This window comes from Maylandia zebra, linkage group LG19 (genome assembly GCF_041146795.1).
Source record: "Maylandia zebra isolate NMK-2024a linkage group LG19, Mzebra_GT3a, whole genome shotgun sequence".
Taxonomy (NCBI): Eukaryota; Metazoa; Chordata; class Actinopteri; order Cichliformes; family Cichlidae; genus Maylandia; species Maylandia zebra.
The window spans coordinates 20895854-20918950 of record NC_135185.1 but is presented as its reverse complement, the minus strand read 5'-3'; the positions used below and the strand labels follow the sequence as shown (position 1 = coordinate 20918950).

The following is a 23097-nucleotide window of genomic DNA, read 5'->3' as shown; positions in this document are numbered from 1 at the left end:
CCCACATCTGACACATATCTGGAAGGACTCACAACCTTGCTAAATCTGGGCCATGCACTACTAAAACACCAAAACTCTCATTTATATATTAATAATCATCCAATCTGATGCATGTGGATCTAGAAATAAAAAGAAAATCATCTCAGCTTTATACTGGAAAAATATCAAATATTTTAAAAATGACATTTTTATGTAAAAGTACATATTTGGACAATTCTTTCCATACTAACACACACAGGAAAAAAAGACCACTGAGCACTGAATCCCTGCAGGTTAACTGGGATCTACCATGATTCTTTGCAGAATTCATTATGGAAACCTGACACTAGCCCACAGGAAAGGCGCAAATGTGGCTCTGCTGCATCCATCTGGCCATGCGTATTTGTGTTAGTGTGTGAGCGCGAGCGCATGAATGAGCACGTTCTCGAGGAATCAATGAAAAAGATCTTTTTCATTAGAGTAACAGTAAGCTGCTTCGGCATTGACCCCCTCTGTATTTTCAGCCGCACCATAATACATCCCCCCGACTCTGCTTTCAAGTACCACAAGCTAAAAACTGTATTTAAGAAGTCTTATTTTTTATTCAATGAGGTTATTAATGTTACACATCACAACAGATAGAAAACATTAGTCCAAAAAAGAGGACTGTGGAATAATAAGTATTAATAATATTAAGTAATGGCAAATATTTTTACAGTCAAAATGGCATGATCACTGGCATGTCTGTCTGTCAAAATGTAACATCGCAGACTCGAAGCACAAAAGGTCAGGTTATAAAAAAAGGACACACTCGTACACACATGCAGCACAAACTGACGAGCAACTTTATCTAACAGCTCCTCGCCTGAGGAGCGCCACTACAAAATACAACTTGTTCCATTTAGCATAGCTTCTTCCTACTTTACAAAGTATCAGTCCATGTATCCTTCAGGTGTTGTGGTGCATGGGTGCAAACCAACTTCATCTGTGTGTCTGAGTCTGTATTTGATTAAGGTATGATCAAATAATGGCATCATATAAAGCACTTGTCATTGGACAGAATATCTGCTGACAAAAAATGAACTGGATAACAACTTTATACAACAAAGTATAATTACAAAGAAAGGGCAGGAGTGCACTGAAGGAACACCAAACTAGTTGTGTTCACTTTTCCTGCTCACAGATCTTGCTCCGAAGTGTATAATTAGGGCTGAAATGATTATTTTTTAAAGAAATGTTTAACTGACTGATAACACCACCGCCTCTTCTGACTAATCAAGAAAAACGTCACTCACGGTTTTCCAGAGCCCTAAGTGGCGTATTGAGAGTGCCTTTTTTGAGAAACCAATTAAAAACCCACCACATATTCCTAATCCTCATGTTTATGCAAGTGAAATCCTCAAACAACATTTTTTTTCTTTAACTGACTGGAGTTAATCAGTTATCAATATGGTTTGAATATCATTTCTGTAAACTAATTATTGAAGGCCTAAACTCACTGAACTGTATTTGACCAGAGACAGTATAAAAATGAAAACTAAAAAATCTTAGGTTGCCCATCAGTTGATGAATGACTGATGTTTATGGGCTCAGTCACTCATTTTGGGACATAATGAATTAAAAATTAAGGCTGTTTTGTAGATTTTGCTTGTTCTGTGTTTTAAAATAGACAATTATCTCTGCTATGAAACCGCACGCTCATTTCTTAATGAGGGTCAATTTAAAGTCTTTAGCCAATGATTCAGTTCAATTCAATTTAATTCCATTTTTTTGTATATAACTATATAACTATAACAATATTCACTTCAATGAGCATGCATTTTCACAGTATGATCTGCTTTTCCTTATCACATCCATTTTTAAATTTTTTTGCAACCACAATGGCGATGGTGAGTCTTCAGAAACCAGTGGGTGACATTACTGTAGATGCATCCATCTTTACAACTGTCTTTGATTTGGAGTCATTTTCCAGTGCAGTGGGCAAATCTCACTTCAAGGCCCTCTTGCTCAGTTGTACTGGGCCTTTCCAACGTATTACATGGTTATCTTCAGCAAATGCATGTTGGCCATAGTTTATCTGAAGATTATAGCTCTACAGTAGAAAATTACATTTGCTGATGAAAAGTCTAGAGGAAGTGAATTTTTGAGTTAAGATTGTTTTACCAACATTTATTTCAAAGAAATCCTAGCTTATCATAGTGCTGGTTGGCTGTTTTTTTAAACTGGGAAGTTTTTAAATATAAAATAGAATAATTTAGCCTCATATTGTAAAAAGGTATAGTTGATAATCTCTTAAAACTGCAACGAAAAAAATGGTATAGATAATGGATAGGTGAAGTCTGACCTTGCAGGTATTAGTAATTTATGAATAGAATGATTTGGGTCTTTCTGTTTGGCTTTTCCTGATAAATTAGAAGCAAAGTGAAAGCCAAAATGCTAGTGAAAAGACTTTCAAGACCTGAAAACTTAAAATCTACTCATAAGGATGTTTTTTTACTGAGCTATAAAGCCAGCTCGCCCATCCAACTGGTACCTACTGAAGCCACTTTGTTCCAAGGTTACGGTGGGCAACACTACTGGCTGGGCAGCTTTCCATTAACATTCCCTTTACTATTACGATTTGCAAGAGGGCCAAATACAAAGAGTGTACTAGCATGGTTTGATAAACACGTTAATCTCCTTAGCGCGGCTTCAAGCTCCGTTCCGTGGAAGGTTTCGTGCACAGAAAAGACAGACCGTCTGTCTGGCTTGCTGTGCTGTGTCCAGCCACATTCTTCATGTTAGGAATAATTCTCTTTCCACTTGACTGCCTCTCATGTTTGCTACAGTAATCCATTCAGTGACGTCTGTATAGGGGTGCCCAACTGTGCACGATCCTCCCCACATCCAATCATCCTTTCTCCTCCTTCTTGCTTACCTTCCAGAAGCAATGTTTCCTAAATCTGCTTCTTCTGGTAAATGCAAGCGCATCTGCCTGATCTCAAATGTAAGAATTTGTTATGTGGTTTGTTTATTTGGAGGTATAAGAATTTGTGGTTTTGTCAGTTGTTGCTATTGGCAAGTACTCTTAAACCTGTGTTTGAACTTGACTTTACGGCATCCTTATAGCTTTTGAATGCTTTGAAGGATGATTTTTATAGCTAGTAACAAGAGCAAATTCTCTGTGTGTAATGGCTGGCAATCTCAAACAGTTATTCAACTTCAAGAAAAGCTAGTATTGCTTGTAGTTGTTTTGTTTTCTGAGTCTCATCCCCATCTCAAGGGAAACTTGATTTAGCAAATCCCAATCCATTCATTCAGCTCTTTCAGCTGCAGCCTCTTCGACTCCTTTGAAACACAGAGGATGTGCGTGCTGAAACCAGAGGTAAACTGGGGTTTTTAATTTCTCTCCCTGCTCTATTTAACATCCGTTTCTTTTCTTGTCTGTTCTTTTCTCAGTGAGGGCTGCTGAGCTAACACTGTGGGTAGTTTGTGTATGCAGGAAGTGGAAAAAAAAAGATTCCCCCTGCTGAGTTTGTATTCTGCCAGACTTTCACCTAGTCCTCAATTCCATATCCAGGATCTCTAAACCACTTTATCATTTCTCAAAAGTCATAAAACTCTGTTCACCTATCGCTGCCTACTTTTCTTCAGTGTCTCTTTGAGAAGAGTCCTCCCTTCTCTAGTACAATCTGTGATTTTACAATGGTGTCTCTTGTCTTCACGCTTCACTATAACATCCTCTCGTTCTGCATGGCCTTGTAGTAGTGCTCCTGCTCAGCATGGCTTCGGGCGGACACAGACGGCCGACGGGGCAGGGTGGAAGTGCGGGACAATAACTGGTTGTGGCCATCTATCAGTAAGTCAGGGTGGGGAGGTGGAGGAAGCATGCTGGAGCAAGACTGGTGAGGAGGTAGAGGCATGGAAGAGGGATGCGGTGGTGGAGGCAAGGGCGAAGAGGATGGGTGTGGGTGTGGAGGCATTTGGGAAGAAGAGGGGTGAGGAGGGGGAGGCATTTGAGAGGAAGATGGGAGGGGTGGTGGAGACATCTGAGAGGATGGGTGAGGAGGTGGAGGCATATGAGAGGAGGTGGGGTGAATGGGAGGCGGAGGCATTGGGGAGGAGCTTGGTGGTGGAGGGGGAGGCAAGGGAGAGGAAGATGGTTGAGGAAGCGGTGGTGGGATAGGGGATGACGACAGCTGAGGTGGGGGCGGAAGAGGGGATGAGGAGGTGGGAAAAGGTGGGGGAGGCAGATCAGCTCCTCCTTCGGCACTGCAGCTGACCGAGGAGGAGCACAGGGAGTCTGATTTCACTGGGAGTGTCCTGTAGTCCCGGTAATGACTGACATTGTCTTGTCGCTGCAGCGCGGCACGGTGTTTGTCACCCGTCGGGTCAGCGGCCATCATGTTGCCACTGATGGTGTTTCTCCATTCCCACGGCTTGCCATTAGTGGCCGACACACGCACCACCGGATGGTGAGGGGCATGAGCGTCGATTGTGACGATGCTCCCGCTGCCAGCGATGCTCCCTGGGTTGCTCCCAGTGCAGCTGTCTCGATCAGATGGTATCCGGTAGTATGGTGACTCTGAGCAGTTGGAGCCAGGACCAGAGGAGGAGCCGCCTTCTGATGTCTTAGTGGAAGGAGTAGTAGGTCCTTGACCCTGCTGCTTTGACATGGCTACGACCTGCAAGAAAGAGACAAAAATCTCATGATAATCCATATATAAGAGCAGCTGCAAATAAATTACTCAACAACTATCCAGGAAGAGGGACATTTTTTGGCGTGGACATGGCAGAGCATGATAATAACCTATTATATACCTCTAAAATATTTTCAGAAGATTTAACTCTAGTTATAATTAGCATTTGAAGTCTTATGAGACTGATTTATGTTGGAAACTAATCAGTGAAATTGCTCCCACCAGTGTTGTTTTGATTATACCAGCAAAAATAAATCATAGATGTGTAGTTTACACAGCATATGGCAGCTGTTAAATCTCCGTTCCTGTCTAAACTGAATTGGCTACATGCCACGTGACAATAAAGTATGAAAAATTATGGCTAAAGATAATATCGTTGTGATCGTTTTTAAGCTTTCATTTTCTAATTTCTACCTCACCTGTGTGACTCTTTGCTGGCTGGGAGGCTGGTTGGGCTGCGTGTTGGGCACACGGGGAGTCGACACGGCAATGGGCCCTGTTCCAGGCTCTTTTAGTCCTCCTCCCTCTGTGAGTGACAACCACTTTGCCCGTGTCTTGGCACTCTTAGGGGAAACAGGAGGTGGCCGAGAGGCCTCCTCAGGGATGTGAACAAGTGGGGGTGCCACCACCATCCTGGCTCCAGTCGGTGTGGTGGTATTGGCTTGCACTGTGGGATAAAGAGAAGACGGCATTTGTTGGTCGCCCCCTTCCCCTGCAGCTGTGCCTCCTTCACCTCCTCCATCTCCTCCCTCTTCCTCATCTCGTGAGCTCTGGCTACGGAGCTCCATCGAGCGCTGCTTCCACTCTGACACCAGCTGCCGAGACCTTTGTGGGTCGAAGGGCACGTGGAACGTCATGTGACGCTGGGTGGTGACTGGCTCCTCTGAGGGTGAGATGGGGCTGTTGCCGTTTGCAACTCGAGGCAAGGTGTTGCTGAAGGTTACCATGGTTTCCTTGCCCATGGGACGACTGGTCGCCAGAAGCTCCACATCAGCGCTTGCTCGTTTGAGGGAGGCCAGGGATGCCTTCTCCCTCCTCACCTTACTCCGTGCTCCAGATCCCAACCCCAGCTCCTCCCTGCTTTCAGACACCCTGGGAGTCTTCCTGTACAAGGAGTCATGGCTCCTCTGACTCAACACCCTCAGGCCATCCTTCTGCTGTGCTGAAGCTAGTCTCTGTAAAGACGGAGCATCTTCTTCCGAGGCTTTGAAGTTTCCCACTGCGTACACAGCCTAACAAGGGACAGAGGGACAAAGGAGAAATAAATGAGGAAATAGAACCACTCAGGGTGTTAAATAAAGACTAGAGCATGAAATTGTGTTTTCTTTAATCATTAGGAGGGAAAATTTAGATTTTCATATTAGTGGAGAGAGTTTGCGTGAATAGACATCTCTCTTTCCTGCTATTCTCCTGAGGTCAGCGTGAATCCCTCTCTAACCCCTCTCTTCATCCTTTAATGACAAGGAGAAAAACTCCCCCTCTTGAAAAGTGAAAGACGAGAGAGACAGAGAAGGCGAGGAGGAGGGGAGCGTGGAAAATGGCAACGACAAGTTTTCTTAAAACGAAGTGTGAAATTGTTCCAGAAAATTCTTATCGGATTATTCATTCCCTCTCCCTTCCCTCCGTAATAGAAAAGGCTATATATAGGCTGCCAGTAAAAAAAAAAAATGCTCGGAGAGAAATATATGGAAGCCACACAGGGAGGAGAGGTGATGAAAGAAAGAAGTGTTTGTTAGCACATACTGTGATACTGTTAGAATAATACAATGGGACAGTTCAGTCGCAGCAAAACAACTAAACCACGTTAATAAGAAAATCTATTTATGTGCATTTTGTCATTCCCACCCTGCTGCATATTGATGGTTAACTACTCCTCACAGTCAAACAAATCCCTGAATGGATCCAAACACATGCTGATGCTTAATTCACAAACATAGGCCTAAAATAGAAGATTTGTAGACATCTTCATTAATTCAGATTTCTTTTTAGAAAGTTCTATTATTAGATATAAAGCAATTGGGGAAAAAAGCAGGAGCAAACATTTTTGTGCACTTTGTTGAACTAACCAAGTAGACTCCAATGCCGGCTCCTATCACGTATCCCACGTACACGTCTATAGGGTGACTGCGGTGTTGAGTTATCTGCGTCAGGCCAGCGAGGCCTGCTGCCATGCAGAAAGCAAAGACGAGCATCGGCTTCAGCAGCTTAGTAGTGCTGTTGATGCTGGCGTTGAAATACATCTGCAGAGAGAAACAAACACACACAGCATATCAGCAAAGAGCAGACGTTTGAGACATATGAAGCCCGGGATTAAGATTAAAAGGCATTACGATAATTTTACCTCAGGTGCACATAGACAATTACTTTACAGTGTGTAGTGCAAATGTAGATTGCATTACCCGGTTAATAATAAAACAATATGCTAGTTAGAAGAGATATCAACACCAAACTCATATCTGTTTATTAGATATTAAGCCAAAGTCTGGAGCTTAGCCTAACATAAATGGAGAAACAGCTCTCCAGGCTGCATTCTTAAAGACGAATAATTTGCCCATTACCTCCAAGAGTTAACTCCAGGACTGAAAAATGAAGCCAACCAGGATGTGCCAGTTAAAGCTGGATGCAACAGCCAGTTAAATAGCCACAAGCTGTCTGTTTGGCACCACTTAAGCTGAACTGAGCATGTGTGCATTGTTGCTACCTTTTGAATTCAATTACCTGACAATTAATACGGCTGGCTATGCTGTAAATTGTATTAACAGGCTAATTAAATACTAGGTGCTCCTTGGACCATTCTGTTCAAATACGGTCACTTTTGCAAATACAGTCTATAATCAACACTTAAAAAGTTTTTCAGTCTTATCTGTACAGTTAAGATACTGAAATGTTAAAAAAGTATTTTTAAAGATACAGGCTTTTCCTCCTTTAATCCCCCTTTGTACTAAGAAAAGCTAAAGTAAAGCGGATATAGATTCATATTTAATAACAATTATTCCAAAGACATCCATTATACAATAGCACTTGTTTCCTGTGCAGCTCGAAGCATTCTCTTTAATATAACTCATATTGTCTTGAAAAAGGGAAATTAACTTATTTTGATCTTATTTGTATATTTCTTTTTTAGCTCATGTGGTAAAGTAGTTTCGAATTCAAATGTCTTGGCAGTAAAGCAAAGTCGATGAGTGAGAAAGTCAGGCTGTGAAAGGGGGAAAATATATTTACAGTTACTGGCCGTTCGCATTCTCTGCATGCACACCATATTTCGATTATATAAAACGGAGGACAGCTGAGTGACAGAATGCAGGCTTTGCAAAAAATTTCCTTTCTAACAAGCTTGTCTATCTAGTGCTGTGCATAAAAATCCTGCTTTTCTTGATGCAAGAGGGAAAATCTGTCAGCCTGGAGAGATGCGAGTTATTTTCGATGCAGATTTTCTCGGCACTTCTTGAACCAACTATCTGCCTTTTGTGGAGAAATTTTCTTAGGTATTTTCTTTATTTGATTTCATTTAAATTTAGCAGAAAAGTTTTTTTATACTGAACACAATAAATACATGAATGTCTAAATTTGCTGGACAGGTATGACCAGAACTGAAAAAAAAATGACCTGGCATCAGCGCGAAGATCCGACAACATGTTGTAGTGCTAACAAACCCAACAGCTGCTTTTCTCCAGCTCCCCTGCCTTATCTTGTCAGAAATCTGTCCAGTGAGCTTTAATGAGCTCATACAGGGCTCACTGAGGCAGCAGTGATATGGCCAGTAGCTTGCAATAGCCATTGGTGGAGGAGTGTGTGTGTGGGAGGGTGTTACCTCGTGGAAAAATGACAGTGCTACTTTGCCGTACAGTTCACATACTGCTGCAGTCAGTGCCAGATTGCAGAACGGCAAAAAAATCCACTAGAACGTAACAATGAACCCCCAAACCTGACCTCAATCTGACAGTTACAGTTATTTTTTATTTGAGTCAGATGTGAGCCCAGCCTGAGGATAATATGCAATCTGAAAATCTATGAACTATGTATCAAATGGCAGTTAATTCCAGTTGAAAGTTGCTGATATGGTTGTAGATCATACAAGTTGTATGATGCCAGCAGCAATGTTTGTTATGAATTAGTGGAAGTTCTGGATAGTTATCATGAAACAAATTTAATTGTTGTTCTAGGACAAAGATACAAAATGTTAATGTATCATTCAGGCTTTAGAAAAAGTATCAAACTAAACATGGTTACCTTGCATATAGTTTTTCTCCTGTTTTAAAGTTCTAATGAATCAGCTATTCATAAAAAAAAGCATCAAATGAACCACACGCATATTCACAAGCAAACAAACATCATGCAGATACACAACACTTAAGCAAACACATGCGGCAATTAAGGCGAAGGGAGTGCTTACAGAGATATATACGGCAGCGAAGCCAGAGAGCGTTGCATGCTGGGATGGGAATGTTTTCCTAAAGGGAGAAAAAGGGAGAGTTAGAAGCGGAAGAGTAAAGACAAAAAAAGAATTCGATTCCTGTTTTCATAAAGGGCTTTGTGTATTCTGAGAGCGTTTATTGCCTCTTGAATAAACCTGAATAAAACTGTCGCGGCTGCTCTTGTTATGCCGGGATTGCATTTGACATTAAAATCTGTGTCTGCCCGACTGAGAGTTGTCAGACTGAGTGTGTGTCCTTGGATGTGAACATTAATAAACACAAAGAGAATACCACTGGGCATTAGTGGGAACATTAAAGGGAGAGTGATTGAATTGAGGTCAGAAATGCTATTTAATTTAATTTTTTTTTAAATGAAAGAAATCTTGTGTTTGCTCTTAACTTCTGCTGTTGTGTTATCGTTTCCCATTTTTTTCAGGCTAAATTCAAGGATTATTCTTTAACCCTTTAGAGCCGATCGGAGCGGGAACGCTCTGTTATGCGTAACTATTTTTAAATCCCAGTAGCACTGCAACCACGTAAGCTAGCGCAAAAAATTTTTTTGCATATGAAACCGGAGGAGTTGTACTTACATCTGATGCCATCAGCTTGTCCTAGGTCACGGTTTCCTTCCACATAAAGCTTTGCAAAAACTGCATAAAAAGCGCTTGCAGGAACAAAAACATAATATTCCAGAAACACGCTTTACCGATCTGATCAGCTGTTCAAAACACTTCCTACGTTGGAATAGACGTCAGCGCGAACTTTTGCATTTCCGCCATTACCTGCCCGAAACCGGAAGTGACGTCATTTTCGCGGAAATGTAGTCTTTTTTGCGATCAGGGCCTCAGGGCCTATACTGCTCTTTTTAAAAGTTATCTTTGACTTTATGACTTTCTGTGTCGTTTCTGGGATGCTTAGGACTCATATTGCACTGCTGGAAATAGTTTATTTTGATGCATATGCTGCTTTTTTGCAAATTTGCAGTATAATATTTATTTTCGTTTTTCCTGCAGTGTATAAAAATTGGTGTATTTCAAAAATAAAACTATGAAGACACTCAAAATAATTTTCCTGTGGTGGGAAACTATTTTGTGCAACTTTTTTGTATTTACAGTTTTGAGGGATAAGACTCTTAAATTTCTCTAACTACAAATATATGTCAAAAAATCAAAAACGATTTTCAATTTTTTTGTAGTTTATTGCACTTTTTTGCAATTTATGTAATTACTATGCACTTAATGAATACATATTATTAAAATCTGGGCTATAATGGTTGTATTGATGTATAGCAACTTGAAATGCTCCCAAAAATGGCTCCACAGCATGTAAAAATATAATATAAGCTCTGGCGGACTTGGTTCTATGGTAGGTCTTAAAGGGTTAAAGGCCATGTTTTCTTTTAGACCTGGAGTCTGAATACACTTTGGCTGGCCTAAAGGTCTATTTTATGAATAGATTTCAGTCATATTGCCCTCCAGGCACAGAGCCCTGGACACCATTCAAACATGCAGGTCAACACTGGACACTCCATAGAACTCCAGCACAGGCCTGTCAAATTTCCTTCTGTTTCTGTCTGTGAATATTGCGATCACTTCTCAAAGTAAGAGAAAAAAATGTAGACACACTGCCCATTTTGGATACATCAATCCACATGCAAGAGTCTCTGTGGTATTTCCAGCACAAAGAAACCACCCAGCCAAGTTTCTGCCAGAGCAATTTACTGATCTATAGATTCCTCTCTGAACAACCCTTTCACTTTCACGGCCAACAGGATGAAACTGCTCACTGTCAAAGCAAATGTCGGTTGTAATGTTAGCAAGCTATATAACAGCGATCCACTGGTAGTTAGTTTCAGTTGGAGTCGGCGTTACAGGGCAGTAGTGGCAAGCCAGTAATACTGTTAGATTATTAAAAATGTTATGACTAATCTAATCAGGCCTTATTTCTGTGTCAGTGTAAATGACTGAGCATTGGTAATCTGTGCTGGTGAGATTTTTCCACTGTTCTTGTGAGCAGGTTTAGTATTTTCACACACAAATAATTGAGAAGCAGTGGAAAAAAAACACACATCTTGCCCTCCGGGTGGGCATGCCTATAATGACGTGATGTTAGGTGAAAAGGATGAATTTGAGGATCAAGGCTGGAACTATATTTAGGTTAAGATGATGTTAGTTTTGGCAAAAACTGCAAGCGTTTTATAGAACATGTCTTGCTAATCCTTTAGACACTGAGGTGAGTAGCAAGTAGAATGCATTGTGTCAATAAGAGTCACGGCAAGTAAAGCAGTGCTAACATATGCACTTGTACTACAAGGATTATCCCTGTATCAACTCTATTTAGCTATAATCTTTCCTGTGTGTGTGTGTGCTTAGTGCCTCTCATACCCATAGATCGGAGCTTATTTGTCTAGCCTATGTCTGCTTGTTAGAAAATGCACTGCAAAAGAGCATTTACAAAACCCAAACTTAGTCAGAGCACCTGCGAGGAAGATTCTGCAGCTGAGTGGCAGGTCTTCTTATACAAATAAACATTTGGCTTTACTATCAAGTATGCCATTAAAAAGAAAATCCTTATTATTTTAAGCAACCATTTCTATCTATTTTTATCTTTTTATCCCCTCAATAAGTTGTCATTAGTCCTTGTCTGCTATACTCCTGCAAGACAGTGATGTTTCACCCTATTCAGTAAAATCTGCAACATTATTGTCATAATACATTGGGTTACATTTTCTGATTAAGGATGTATAGTTATGAGTAGAGATGGACCGATCCGATATTACGTATCGGTATCGGTCCGATACTGACCTAAATTACTGGATCGGATATCGGAGAAAAATAAAAAATGTAATCCGATCCATTAAATATCACGAAAGCACCTCACAAAACTTGCAACACGCCGTAACTCACCTCAGAACGTTAGCACGTCGGAGCAGTATGCATCACGTGATAGAGCGGCTGTGGCATGCGGGACCTGTCGGTGGTCTGGATAGCATTTGGAGCTTCGCTAGCAACCTGGCATTTCATCTCCGACAAAGTTATCCCCGAGAGAAGTAAAGCAAGTGTGTAAGTCCATCTCTGAATGTTTGTAAAGCATTCCTGCGTTAAGCTTAACGAGCGACTGCCTCTCGCTCTCCGGCTGCTACTTCAATCGTGAAACTGCTTAAATGATCAGCTGATCGGCTTTTCTGTAGCGAGTCCGTCTTTCTTGTTTGTTTTTGGCCCACTTTGCACCAGAAAGAGGAAACCAGCGGCTGAACAACAGCAGCACGTTTAAGCTTGATAAGCTGTTGTTAGAATTTATTTAATATTACTTTCTACACCAGGATCGTTTTCTACGTAGCTGACGCTGGTAACTGTGCAGGGGCGGATCTAGCAAAGTTTAGCCAGGGGGGCCGATAGGGCATTAACTGGGAAAAGGGGGCACAAAGACATACTTTTCTTTCTTATTCTCATTTAAAATGTCTAGCTTTTAATAAATAATTATCTGACACCCAAAGTTTTAATTTGATGTAAAACGAATAGAAGTCAATTACTGTATATAGTGACTATTAAGTCTAATATATATACCCTAGTAAGCTATAGTACTTTTTCCTTTGGGAAGGTACCATCTGTGCAGTCTGCAATTTTGTTGAAGAAAGATGTTGAATCTATTTAATATTTCTGTGCATTTTTTTTCACACTGCATCAAATTAAGGTTGATTACGTCGATTAAGCATCATGAGGTGGCGCGTGAGGGGTGGTTCCCTATTTTTTATTTATTTATTTTTGTTGTTGCTGGGAGTTGGAACCCTATTAGTTAGGTTGCTTAATATTTACGCTAAGTACTCTTTAAAATACCAGAATAGGGAGGATGGTGTAGGTCTAAGTTTATTAGATTGATCAGTATTGCTGAACTATGAAATATTTTTTTTGTATACAGGTATAACAGAATAGCTTTAGTGTAGTTGTTGTTTTAAACTTGAGTATGAACTTGCAGACTTGCAAAATGCAGCAAGATATTTTAAAAAACAGTTTTGTTGATTAAAAAACACTATATCGGATTCATATCGGTATCGGCAGATATCCAAATTTATGATATCGGTATCGGTATCGGACATAAAAAAGTGGTATCGTGCCATCTCTAGTTATGAGCTGCATCCAACTGCAGGCATGTTGACAATAAACTAGGTAGCACAACGTTGTCTTATTCTTATTACAAGGCAACAGACCATGGAGCCAGAGCGCTGACAAGACAGGTAAGACTCTGTACAAGTGCACTGATGATTTACTTTAACGACTTCATTAAATCTGTTTGTCTTATTAGCGTTTATGTTGTTTTTATATGTGCAATGATGCAAATTTTGATTTTAAGCAGATGGAGACATTCGGTGTTTATTCTCCTTTAGTTATAAATGAATGCCTTACCGAGCTGACATAATAGCATACTGGTCTTTGCCCATGCAGATGTCCTGTGTGATGTAGGCATTGTTGTCACATGACACTCCCGGGGCCGTGTAATTAGGCTGGCAGACAGTAAGGAAGAAAGGGGCGTGGTAGCCAGTAGCTAACTGGATGACATCTGTCACCAGGGCTGTTGCCAGGAGACCGAATACATGAACACCTGAGGGAGAGAGGTAAAGGGAAGAGATAGTAAGGCAACCTTAGTAAATGAACTAAAAGCCTCTGGTGGTTTCCGGACATTGAGATATTCATTTATGAATGTGTACAGTTGCGCAAACTACGCTTAATTTGCTCCGACCTTAAGTGACACCAAAAGCCTTCAGTTTGTCACATTTTGAAGCTTTCCCGCAGACAGAGAAATTTGGCAAGGTGAATTAATTACTGTTTTCACTTCAAAGCTCAAAGTCAGCCTCAAGATATTTCCTGTAGAGTATGATATCATGCCTTTTTCATTTTAAGCCACCCTTCATTTAATGCATGTAATTAGCTTATTTCTCTACTCTAAAACAGGGATAAAGTTGCAGGCTGAGAAGGATGAATAATTTGTCAGAGCCAAAACTGATATTCATCTTAAGAACAACAGAATTTTGCTCTAACTTTGTGGTTTGCATAAAGGACAGAATTTAACCTACGCATCTTCCATTGGCCTCAGTTTGATAAACTGTTCATTGTATTAATATGACTATTTTATTTTATTTTGCTTGTTTGGGTAGTGACAATACAAAAAAAACTAGAAAAACAGAGTTCTCACGTGTCCTCAGAGATGCCCATCAATAATTTGTCCTGAACTATTACACCATGTAACTAAGTGTGCTCTGAATAACAGTGTGGCCTTAACTCCTGCAAGCAGCCCAAACGCTCTGAAGGACTGGCAGTTATACACACCGACGAATCGCACGGTCCTGCGTAGGAAGGAGTTGAAGCTGCAGCCTCCAGCATTTATGCTGCCTTCTGACTTTGGACAAGTCTTCAGTTTGGACTGCATGCAGTACATCAAGCCTTCCCCCATCATAATCTGCAGACAGAGGGAGAGAAAAAAAAAGGAGAATAAAAGATATGGAGTCTTTCTTCGTTACACTTCAAACGACTACGAGAGTAAATGAAAAAGAAAAAGATTTGAAAAGTTTGAATCTATCATTGTCAGATACAAGATATTGTGATCGATGAGAAACAATGCATTGTAGAGCGAATGGAGCAAAGGTGCTATTGAACAGTGATCACTTTCAGTCGGAATGATAGATGAGTTTTGGAGAGGTCTGCTGAAGGATTAGGAATGTGTGCGTCTGGGTGCGAGTGTGCATATTGATTGGAGGGCCTGTGGTGTGTTCGATGATGTGCATGGGAATGTCAGGTATATATTTAGTGTCTACATTTATCTTGCTTTGTGAGTGTTTGACAAGCTGTACATTTGTGTGATCTATGCATTTGTCTATATGCACAAGTGTATCTGCGGGATGTTTATGTGGAGCACTCACAAACCCTCAAAGCTTCAGACATATAATAGGTCACTGAATCTGTGACAGGATTATGTTCTGGTAGAGCTAATCAACACTTTCATATAAGGAGTTCATTAAATGTTAATTAAATGCTCAGTGGAAAACCTAAATATAATTATTACTCAAACTTTTAGGTTCATTTAACATGTTGTTTTAGTTCAGCCTGTGTAAATCATGCTCTAATAAGTTTTCAATCAATTTTCAAATTAAAACAATCCCAAAATACCAATAGAAACTGGATGTCTGGAAACAGGGCAGCAGAGTATTACTATAACAAGTCAAATTATATTACATAATATCTAAATATGGATAAACTTGTGGCAGAAAAATATTTTTAATTACAAAAAGGTTTTACAGAACTGCTCGTTAACACAAACATCTAATCAAACCACCACATGGCAAATAAAAGCATTGAGCAATGCATTTACATGTGTACACGTGGTCTAGACCAGCGGTCCCCAACCCCCGGGCCTCGGACCAGTACCGGTCCGTGAGTCGTTTGGTACTGGGCCGTGAAAGTTGAGGCTCAGGTGTGAAATGTATAGTTTTCAGGGTTTTTATTGGTTTTCAGCGTTATTTTGTTATCGTTTTTATCGTTTACTCGGTTTTCCTTGGTCTTTTCACGTGTGTTATGAATAAATTTTCTTTTTTTCGGTACCGGTACTAGTTTTATTTCGTTGTATTCATCCACGACACCTTAAAGGCCGGTCCGTGAAAATATTGTCGGGCATAAACCGGTCCGTGGCGCAAAAAAGGTTGGGGAACGCTGGTCTAGACAACCTGCTTGACTTCAAACTGAGAACTCAGAATGAGGAAGAAAGGTTATTAAAATGTCTCGTGGCGTGGTTTCTGATGCCAGATGAGTATTTGATCAACTGAAGGGATTTTCCTGCACAAACATCTTTAGGGTTTACAGATAATGATCCAAAAAAGAGAAAATTTCCAGTGAAGGGAAGTTCTTTGAACAATAATCCCTTGTTGATGTCAGAAGACAGAGGAGAATGGACAGACTGTTTTGAGCTAATTGGAAGACAACAGTAGCTCAAATAATGTGAATATGTCAAACCTTGAAGGAGACGAGCTACAGCAACAGAAGACCAGTTACCACTCGCATCAACTAAAAACAAAAAACTGAGGCTACTATTCACCCAGGCTCGCTAAAATCGGACATTGCCTGGTCTGATGAGTCTCAGTTTCTGCTGTGTTACACATTTGGTTGTAATTTGATGTAAATAATGTGAAAGCATGGATCTTTCCTTTCTCAGCAGTTCAGACAGTGTATCCATTATTTTTAATTAAAACAGGACCATGTATAACATTAAGATAAATGTTGCCATTTGCACCTGAAAAGCTAATTAATATCTGCAGTCTCTTGGCAGAAGATCACAAAAATGTCACATAAAAAGAAAACATAAAACACACAAAACATTCACACACCCATAACCACCAAGCAAGAAGCAAAATCAATCAAAATGCCTCCACAGTCACCAGATACACACACAGTCTCCAGTAGAGCACTTTTGTGATGCGGTGGAGTTGATCATAGATGTGCAGCTGCTACGTGATACTATCATTTCAGCATGGACCAATTTCTCTGAAGAATGTTTCCAGCATCTTATTGAATCTATGTTATTAAGAACTACGGTCAGTTCTAAAGGCAGAAGGGGCTCAACCCGGTACTAGAGAGGTGTACCTAACGAAGTGTCTGGTGGGTGTAAGCAGAAAGTACTGCACAGATTGTAGATAGTCATTGCACTGAATGCCATAGACATATATGCTTAATAGAAGTCAATTTTAACCTATTTATTAGGTATGACTAATATAGAATAATTTATTAAAGTATAGCACGTAACATTGTGGTGTGATGGATGGATGGATGGATGGATGGATGGATGGATGGATGGATGGATGGATGGATATTTTTATACACAATCCAATGGAGTAACTCTGGGACTCGGTAACACAGGAAACTAGCACCCCAAATGATCCTCACATGTGTGTCATATAGACTTACAGAAGCTGCAGGTCCAGCAAAGGCCAAACTCAGCAGCATCAACAGAGGGATGAGCTCATCGCCTGTTTCCACATAGGGCATGGAGAGGTCGCGGTCATGGCAACGGAAGCCCACCATCGCCGGGGACAAAACATCTGTCAGCTCCAGGAAGTAAAGGGACACCAAGGAGGATAGGACGATGGGGAGCTGGATATGCATGCACGCACACAAACACACACACAAATGCGACCAAGGACATAGCAAAGAGTGACTCGCAGATAATATTTGCTTGGAAAAAAGTGATTCATCCAATGTTTCATCTTCAGTACAAACAAATACACACTTTCAAACACATACAAAAGGGCAAGTTATACCCGTCTTGCTTGCTTTACAACAGATGTCAGATGCCTCCAAATGCAATCAACACAAGGCACTCACTACTGGTATCATTGTACAGAAAAAGGAATGATTCAGTAGGGACTAATTCAATAAATGCAGTGAGAAATGTCAAACAAGCATCTGTATTTTAAAAAGGTGACTCATTCATGCATCTGATCTAGCGACACATACCTCTACAAAATAAAAGCATGGCAACAGTGTCATGCTGTCTTTTGGTGGTTTCTTCTTGGCTTTGTTTTTGGGAGATGTCATCTTGGGATGGGACCAGTCACAGCCTGTTGGGATAACAGATTGCAAAGAGATGTCAGAGTGGAGTTTCAGAGCAGGTTCATGGATTTCCACCATCAATCATCAATCTAAAGCTTCAAAAAGATGTTTCAAAAGTCTGCCAGGCCCTGACTTATGAATTAAACAGCAGGTCAAAAAGTTGTCAAAGGCTGGTTGGTGCTGCAAAGTTTTCTGTATGAACTAGAAAGCATTAGAGTGTTAGAGTAATAATAAAACTAATAAAAAACACAGACATTAAAGATATTCTAAGCAATTATGGTATAACGTTGCTTTAGCAATTCAGTAGTACTACAGAAACATTTAATAATTCAGTCTAATTTTTTGCACACTTAATATCCAAAGTTGTTATTTTGACTTTGTCTGAATACACGTTGTAAATGGGCTGGTTCTTACATAGTGCTTTTAAAATCAAAACAACAGTCGCCTCAAGGCACTTTATATTGTAAGGTAAAGATCTTACAGTAATAGAGAGAAAACCCCAACAATCTGACCACTCCATATGAGCAAGCACTTGTTGACAGTGGGAAGGAAAAACTCCCTTCCCAGTGTCAGGAAGAAACCTCAGACAGAACCAGGCTCAGGGAGGGGTGGCCATCTGGCTCGACCAGTTGCAGGAGGAAGGCAAGACAAAACAGACACTGTGCAAGAGAGCCAGAGCTTAATAATACCTAATGATTAAATGCAAGGTGGTGTATGTTCACATACACACAAGCACTTTTTTTCTATGCTGAAGTACTTTCTGTCTAACACTTGCACACCAATGGATACATCAGGAATAACTTGGGGTTCAGCATCTTGCCTAAAGGTACTTTGGCAGACAGGAGCAGCCAGGGTTTGAACCACCGATCTTCTGATTAGCATGACTGCTATCCCTCCTTAGCTGCAGCCACCCAAAAATGCAGGGAGACAACAAAACACACAAGACTGTCATATTTTGAAAAGTGTTTTTTATGTCACTAGGAAAATAAACAAATGGGGGAAAAGAATTAGAAAGAATTAGAATGAACTGATTAACTGAAAAAAGCCTCTCCTAAAAGAAGCCCAGTTACCATTTACTCAGGTGCTTAGTATTTAGAATAATTCTACATACCTGTTACATTTCAAATTAATCTTCCCCCACAAAATTATAGACGTGCATATATAGAGATATCTCCTTCCATCAGTAACCTGCAGGCAGTCAAAAGGCGTCAGAGACAAGCCAACGCCAAAGGCAGGAATGGAAAACTAAACAGAGTTAAATATTCACAGCTCTCTCTACAGAACCCCATTCCCCCCCCCGATAAGAGTCTGTCCCCTCTTTCTCTGTCCTCTACCCAATTCTCCCTTTCCCTCCCTCTCAATCTTCCCTCTCTCCTGGCTCTGCTTGTCCCATTTTGCTTATCTCTCCTTTTCAATCGGTTTCATTTCCCTACCACATTACTAACACTTTCCTCTTGACCTCTTTTCTTTGTGAGTAGTTCTTTTTATACCAACATTCCTGTTCCTATATGTTACTTTGCCTTTGTTTTATCCATATTTATCTTCATTACAATCCATGCACTGACTAATATGATGAATGTGGAGATTTGGCCTGTGGCCACTTGCTCAGTGGCCCCATATGCAAATCTACTGCACCTTGTGTCAAAGGCCTGCTGACCCAACTGAATGGATTTATGCTTTCCCAAATGAGTTTCAGTGGAGCGCTTTGGTCTTTAATGAAGGTATGAACATTTTGTACTTGTAATATCCTTCTTCGTCACAGAAATAGTCCACTTTAAAAGAGAAGGCCCAAAGGTTTTTGTGAAGCTTGAATCCAAAAATACCATCCACATCACCCTTCAACAAACTCACGTTTTCTGAAAGCTGTCATGGCCTCTGTAAGTCTTTCTACCTCTGTCACCTTCTACATCTCAGTACTTCTGCTGAGCTCTTGTTTGTTTCTGTCTTGCTGGTCTCTCTTGTATCATTTCTCAGCATATCCCCATCTCTGCCTTTTCACCCTTCATTTCACGTTTCACCACCTGTCCCTCTTTCTGCACACCTCTCTCGTTCCCATTTTTAATCTCCTCCCTCTTTTATTTTTTTCTGTTTCTCTCGAAACAGAGGAGGGGGGGGGGGCTGACCCTGAGGCAATGTAAGGCGCAAAGAATCAAAGACTTCCACAGTCTAATTTCCATGACCGCTAGAAATGTATTGGAAACGAGAGAAGAGGACAAGATAAGCACAGATCAAAGAAAAAAAATATTTCAAAAAAAGCCAAATGTGTGTGTGTGTCTCTGTGTGTGAGTGTGTGTATTTGTATGTCTGGTGGTGAGGGTAGGAAGGGGGTGAAGATCATAGAAGGGGGGATATTGGGATGGATGGATTTCAGTGTCGCTAAAAGCAGCTTAGGAAGACGCTGGGGTCTGGGTCTCACTCGCCCAGCAGCTTGGTCTCAGTGACCTACTCCAGTCAGCACTTAAACCGCACCCCAACTCACATTACACACACAAACATGCACTGAATGAGCTTCTTGACTGAAGAAATGGGGGTCGTTTATCTATTACACCAGCATTCGTCCTCTGAGGCGCATCTTTTATGTGTGTGTGTGTGTGTGTGTGTGTGTGTGTGCTGCACTGTTTGTAGTTTGAGCTGCTATGCTTGTGCTTGCAAAGTGTCTGAGTGTGTTTATAGTTTAAGCGATTTGTGTACATCTTGTCTGTGTGTATGCCTGTGAATGAAGTGGGTTGTATAGCCCATGGCATGCAGAAACAGTCTGTCAGGCACTGAGGAAAATATATGACTCAGGGAGCATCAGCACAGGGGTGGGGTTAAAGATAGTGAGCTAATGTATGGATGGGTGACTAATTAAAGGATAAACCTACAGTACTGACAAGGTCTTGGGTGACTATAAAATCCTCCAGGGCAGCTACTATGGTATATTTGTAAAAGCTCTTGGAGAACTGAGCTTAATTCTTCTAAAAAAAGACATCCTGTCGTTGTTTGTTTGATAGAAAAGAGTGCTGGCTGACAATTTGAATTAGCTGAGAATGAACTTATTGTTTTGTCTTTGTGTCTTTTGTCTAGATTGGCCATTACAGTCTCCCAGAGCCCAGGTTGGCATCTTCACATCTCATTTTGATGAACATTTAGCCAACTGGCTATGCAATGAGATTTGCTAAAAACATATCTAAAACAATTAACTGGTTAGTGATCAGATCAAATTTATTTTCTATCTACTGACTGATAAATAATCACTCACGCACTGTAATATAACCTACTTCTATACTACAAAATAGAACAGTATAGAGCAGTCATCCTGTAGCATTCATGAGATGAGGGGTTTTTTGGTGGGGATTAAATTGAATCAAATGGGAACAAAAACAAAAAATCAAAGCCAGCAATTTATTTCTCAAAAGGGAATTTTTTTTCACATACTTCACAGCATCAGCCACAACATGAGACCACCTGCCTATTACTGTACACACCACCTTTGTGCTGCCAGAAAATGTCAGACCCATCAGGGCATGTACTCTTGACCGCTGAGAGTTTCTTGTGATGTCTGGTATCAGAACATTGGCGGTGGATTTCTGTGGGTTGCGGGAATTGGAATGTGATCTGGGGAGTTTGCAGGCTGGGTTGGTGCTTTGGGCTCTTAGTACTGTTCCTTGGGCTGTTTCTGAGCAGCTTTTGCAGTTGCCGAAGGGTACTGCTCTGCTAAGGGAGGCTGCTGCCATTGGGGAGTGCCTTTGCAGGTAAGGGGGTTTGAGGTTAATTGAAGGGGCTGGCACATGCCAAAGAAAGACAAATCAGAAGCAGGATCCAGTTCTAAGCAAAGCAAAATGATTTTAAACCACTTCATCATCAGTGGTCTTAGAGTAATGGCTGATCCGTGTATGTCTGCTGTCCCTAAGTCCCTATAGTTACTACACTATTATTCAGAGTAGAAGAGTACAGGACAGTACAGAATAATAAAGTGAAATAGATTTGTGGTGTCTCCCTACTCGTTATTCATGCATAGTTTTCAAAAAAATGAACTTGGAAATTAATTAATGAGATGAATATGAAGTGGAGAACCACAGCTCACCAGTTTTCTATTCACTGTATTCATGGATTCAGCAATAAAGTTGCTGTGTTGGCTAATGTAAAGCCATGTGCACTGCAGGGCCCTTAAACAGACATATGCAAAGCGCTATTTGCTCGACTTTATACCTTGGTCAGTTTAACTCACCTGCTTTTACAGCGAAAGAAACAGCCGTCCTTTAAATGTAGCTTTATCTTAATAATATAAATTGAGATGGGTGTAAACGGTGATACTGATTTCATTTTTCATGGATAGGAATCGTGTTTTTTGATTTAAAAAAAAAAAGGGGAAAAAAAGCTTTCATTTGTTTTAGATCATCTATTGAAGGCTCTAGTAACCAGAATCTGATTAAACACTATATTAAAATGACCACTGGGCAGTTACTCCTCCACAAGCAGAAATCAGCAGATTGCGTATGATATCATCAACGATGGAAACGTGAAAACCATGTGCTAATTTTTCTTCTGTCGCCTCTCAGCTCCTGCCAACAGGAGAAGCATATAGGTTCCTGAGCTTTCTTTGGGTTGCGTACGGGAGAAGAGAACCTCTATACTACCGGACAGCACTCACCTCTGTCCCGGGGGCTCCGCGAATTCACCGAATCCCGTCGCCCCCTTCCCCCTCGGCGTGGTCGTGCGTGCTGCTCCAGTTTTGCGGTGCACCGTCCCTTTAATCCATCTCCAGAGTCACCCCGAAATCCAAAACCTTCACTAATATTTAGAGAGAGCTCCGCCGTGAGGCTATTCTGGGATCATAGGAGGTTGGAGGAATGATGGAAGTAAGTGAGGAGACCTACAGAGAAGGAGCAGGGATGGCGAAAGAGAAGAGAGTGAGAGAGAGAGAGAGGAGGGTTGCTGATGGTGGAAAGTCCAATTTGCCGCACTTGCTGGTAACGCGTTCCTTTCCTTTAAATTTCCTGGCTTTGAATAAAGTGAGAGATTCACGTGCGTCCACCCGGTTCCTCCCCTTTATTTGCCCATACAGGTTCCCCCTTTCCTACAAAATACAAAACAGTAACAAGTAAGAAATTCCCCCCAAAAATTAAAAAAATTAAATCTGATTTTAAATGCACAGCATCCGTCACACGGTTTTCGGGTTACGCAGTCAGCCTCACAGAGCGCACATACACACACAAAGGCGTGGGGGGAGAGCAGGGGTGTGGAGGAGGGGAGGTGGGGGTACAGGGGGAGGAGAATCATGGTGTGTGCGCTTACCATGGGGGGAGGAGACAGTCTGGTCCACACACTTGCTTCTATCTCCGCTGAATTCCTGTTACGGGGCTACCGCCGTGAGGCGACCGAGACAAAGGGGTATATTTTGGTATGTGTACGTGTGCAGTGTGTGAGAGGAGCACACGAAACTTGCGC

The 23097-nt window shown here is 41.1% G+C and overlaps 1 protein-coding gene across 1 annotated transcript; it reads right to left on the bottom strand.

Moving 5' to 3' along the window:
• Positions 1-550: 550 nt before the first annotated feature.
• On the bottom strand, positions 551-22844 carry plppr3a (phospholipid phosphatase related 3a). The gene is made up of 9 exons (XM_004540185.3): positions 22301-22844; positions 17572-17675; positions 17023-17208; positions 14398-14527; positions 13477-13672; positions 9052-9109; positions 6725-6898; positions 5078-5890; positions 551-4643 (listed from the first exon to the last, which is right to left on the bottom strand). Exons 2-9 carry the CDS (start codon positions 17650-17652, stop codon positions 3690-3692), a joined length of 2592 nt encoding a protein of 863 aa, XP_004540242.1. The 5' UTR covers positions 17653-17675; positions 22301-22844; the 3' UTR covers positions 551-3689.
• Positions 22845-23097: the final 253 nt, after the last annotated feature.

Bases quoted from the DNA above. Each gene is read 5' to 3' on its own strand.
- plppr3a (XM_004540185.3), bottom strand. From the start codon at position 17,652: ATGACATCTCCCAAAAACAAAGCCAAGAAGAAACCACCAAAAGACAGC. The intron at 14,528-17,022 runs GTAAGTCTATAT...CTCTGTCTGCAG, and splicing joins TTGCTGGACCTGCAGCTTCT to ATTATGATGGGGGAAGGCTT. The intron at 13,673-14,397 runs GTGTGTATAACT...TCTCTCCCTCAG, and splicing joins CAGGACCGTGCGATTCGTCG to GTGTTCATGTATTCGGTCTC.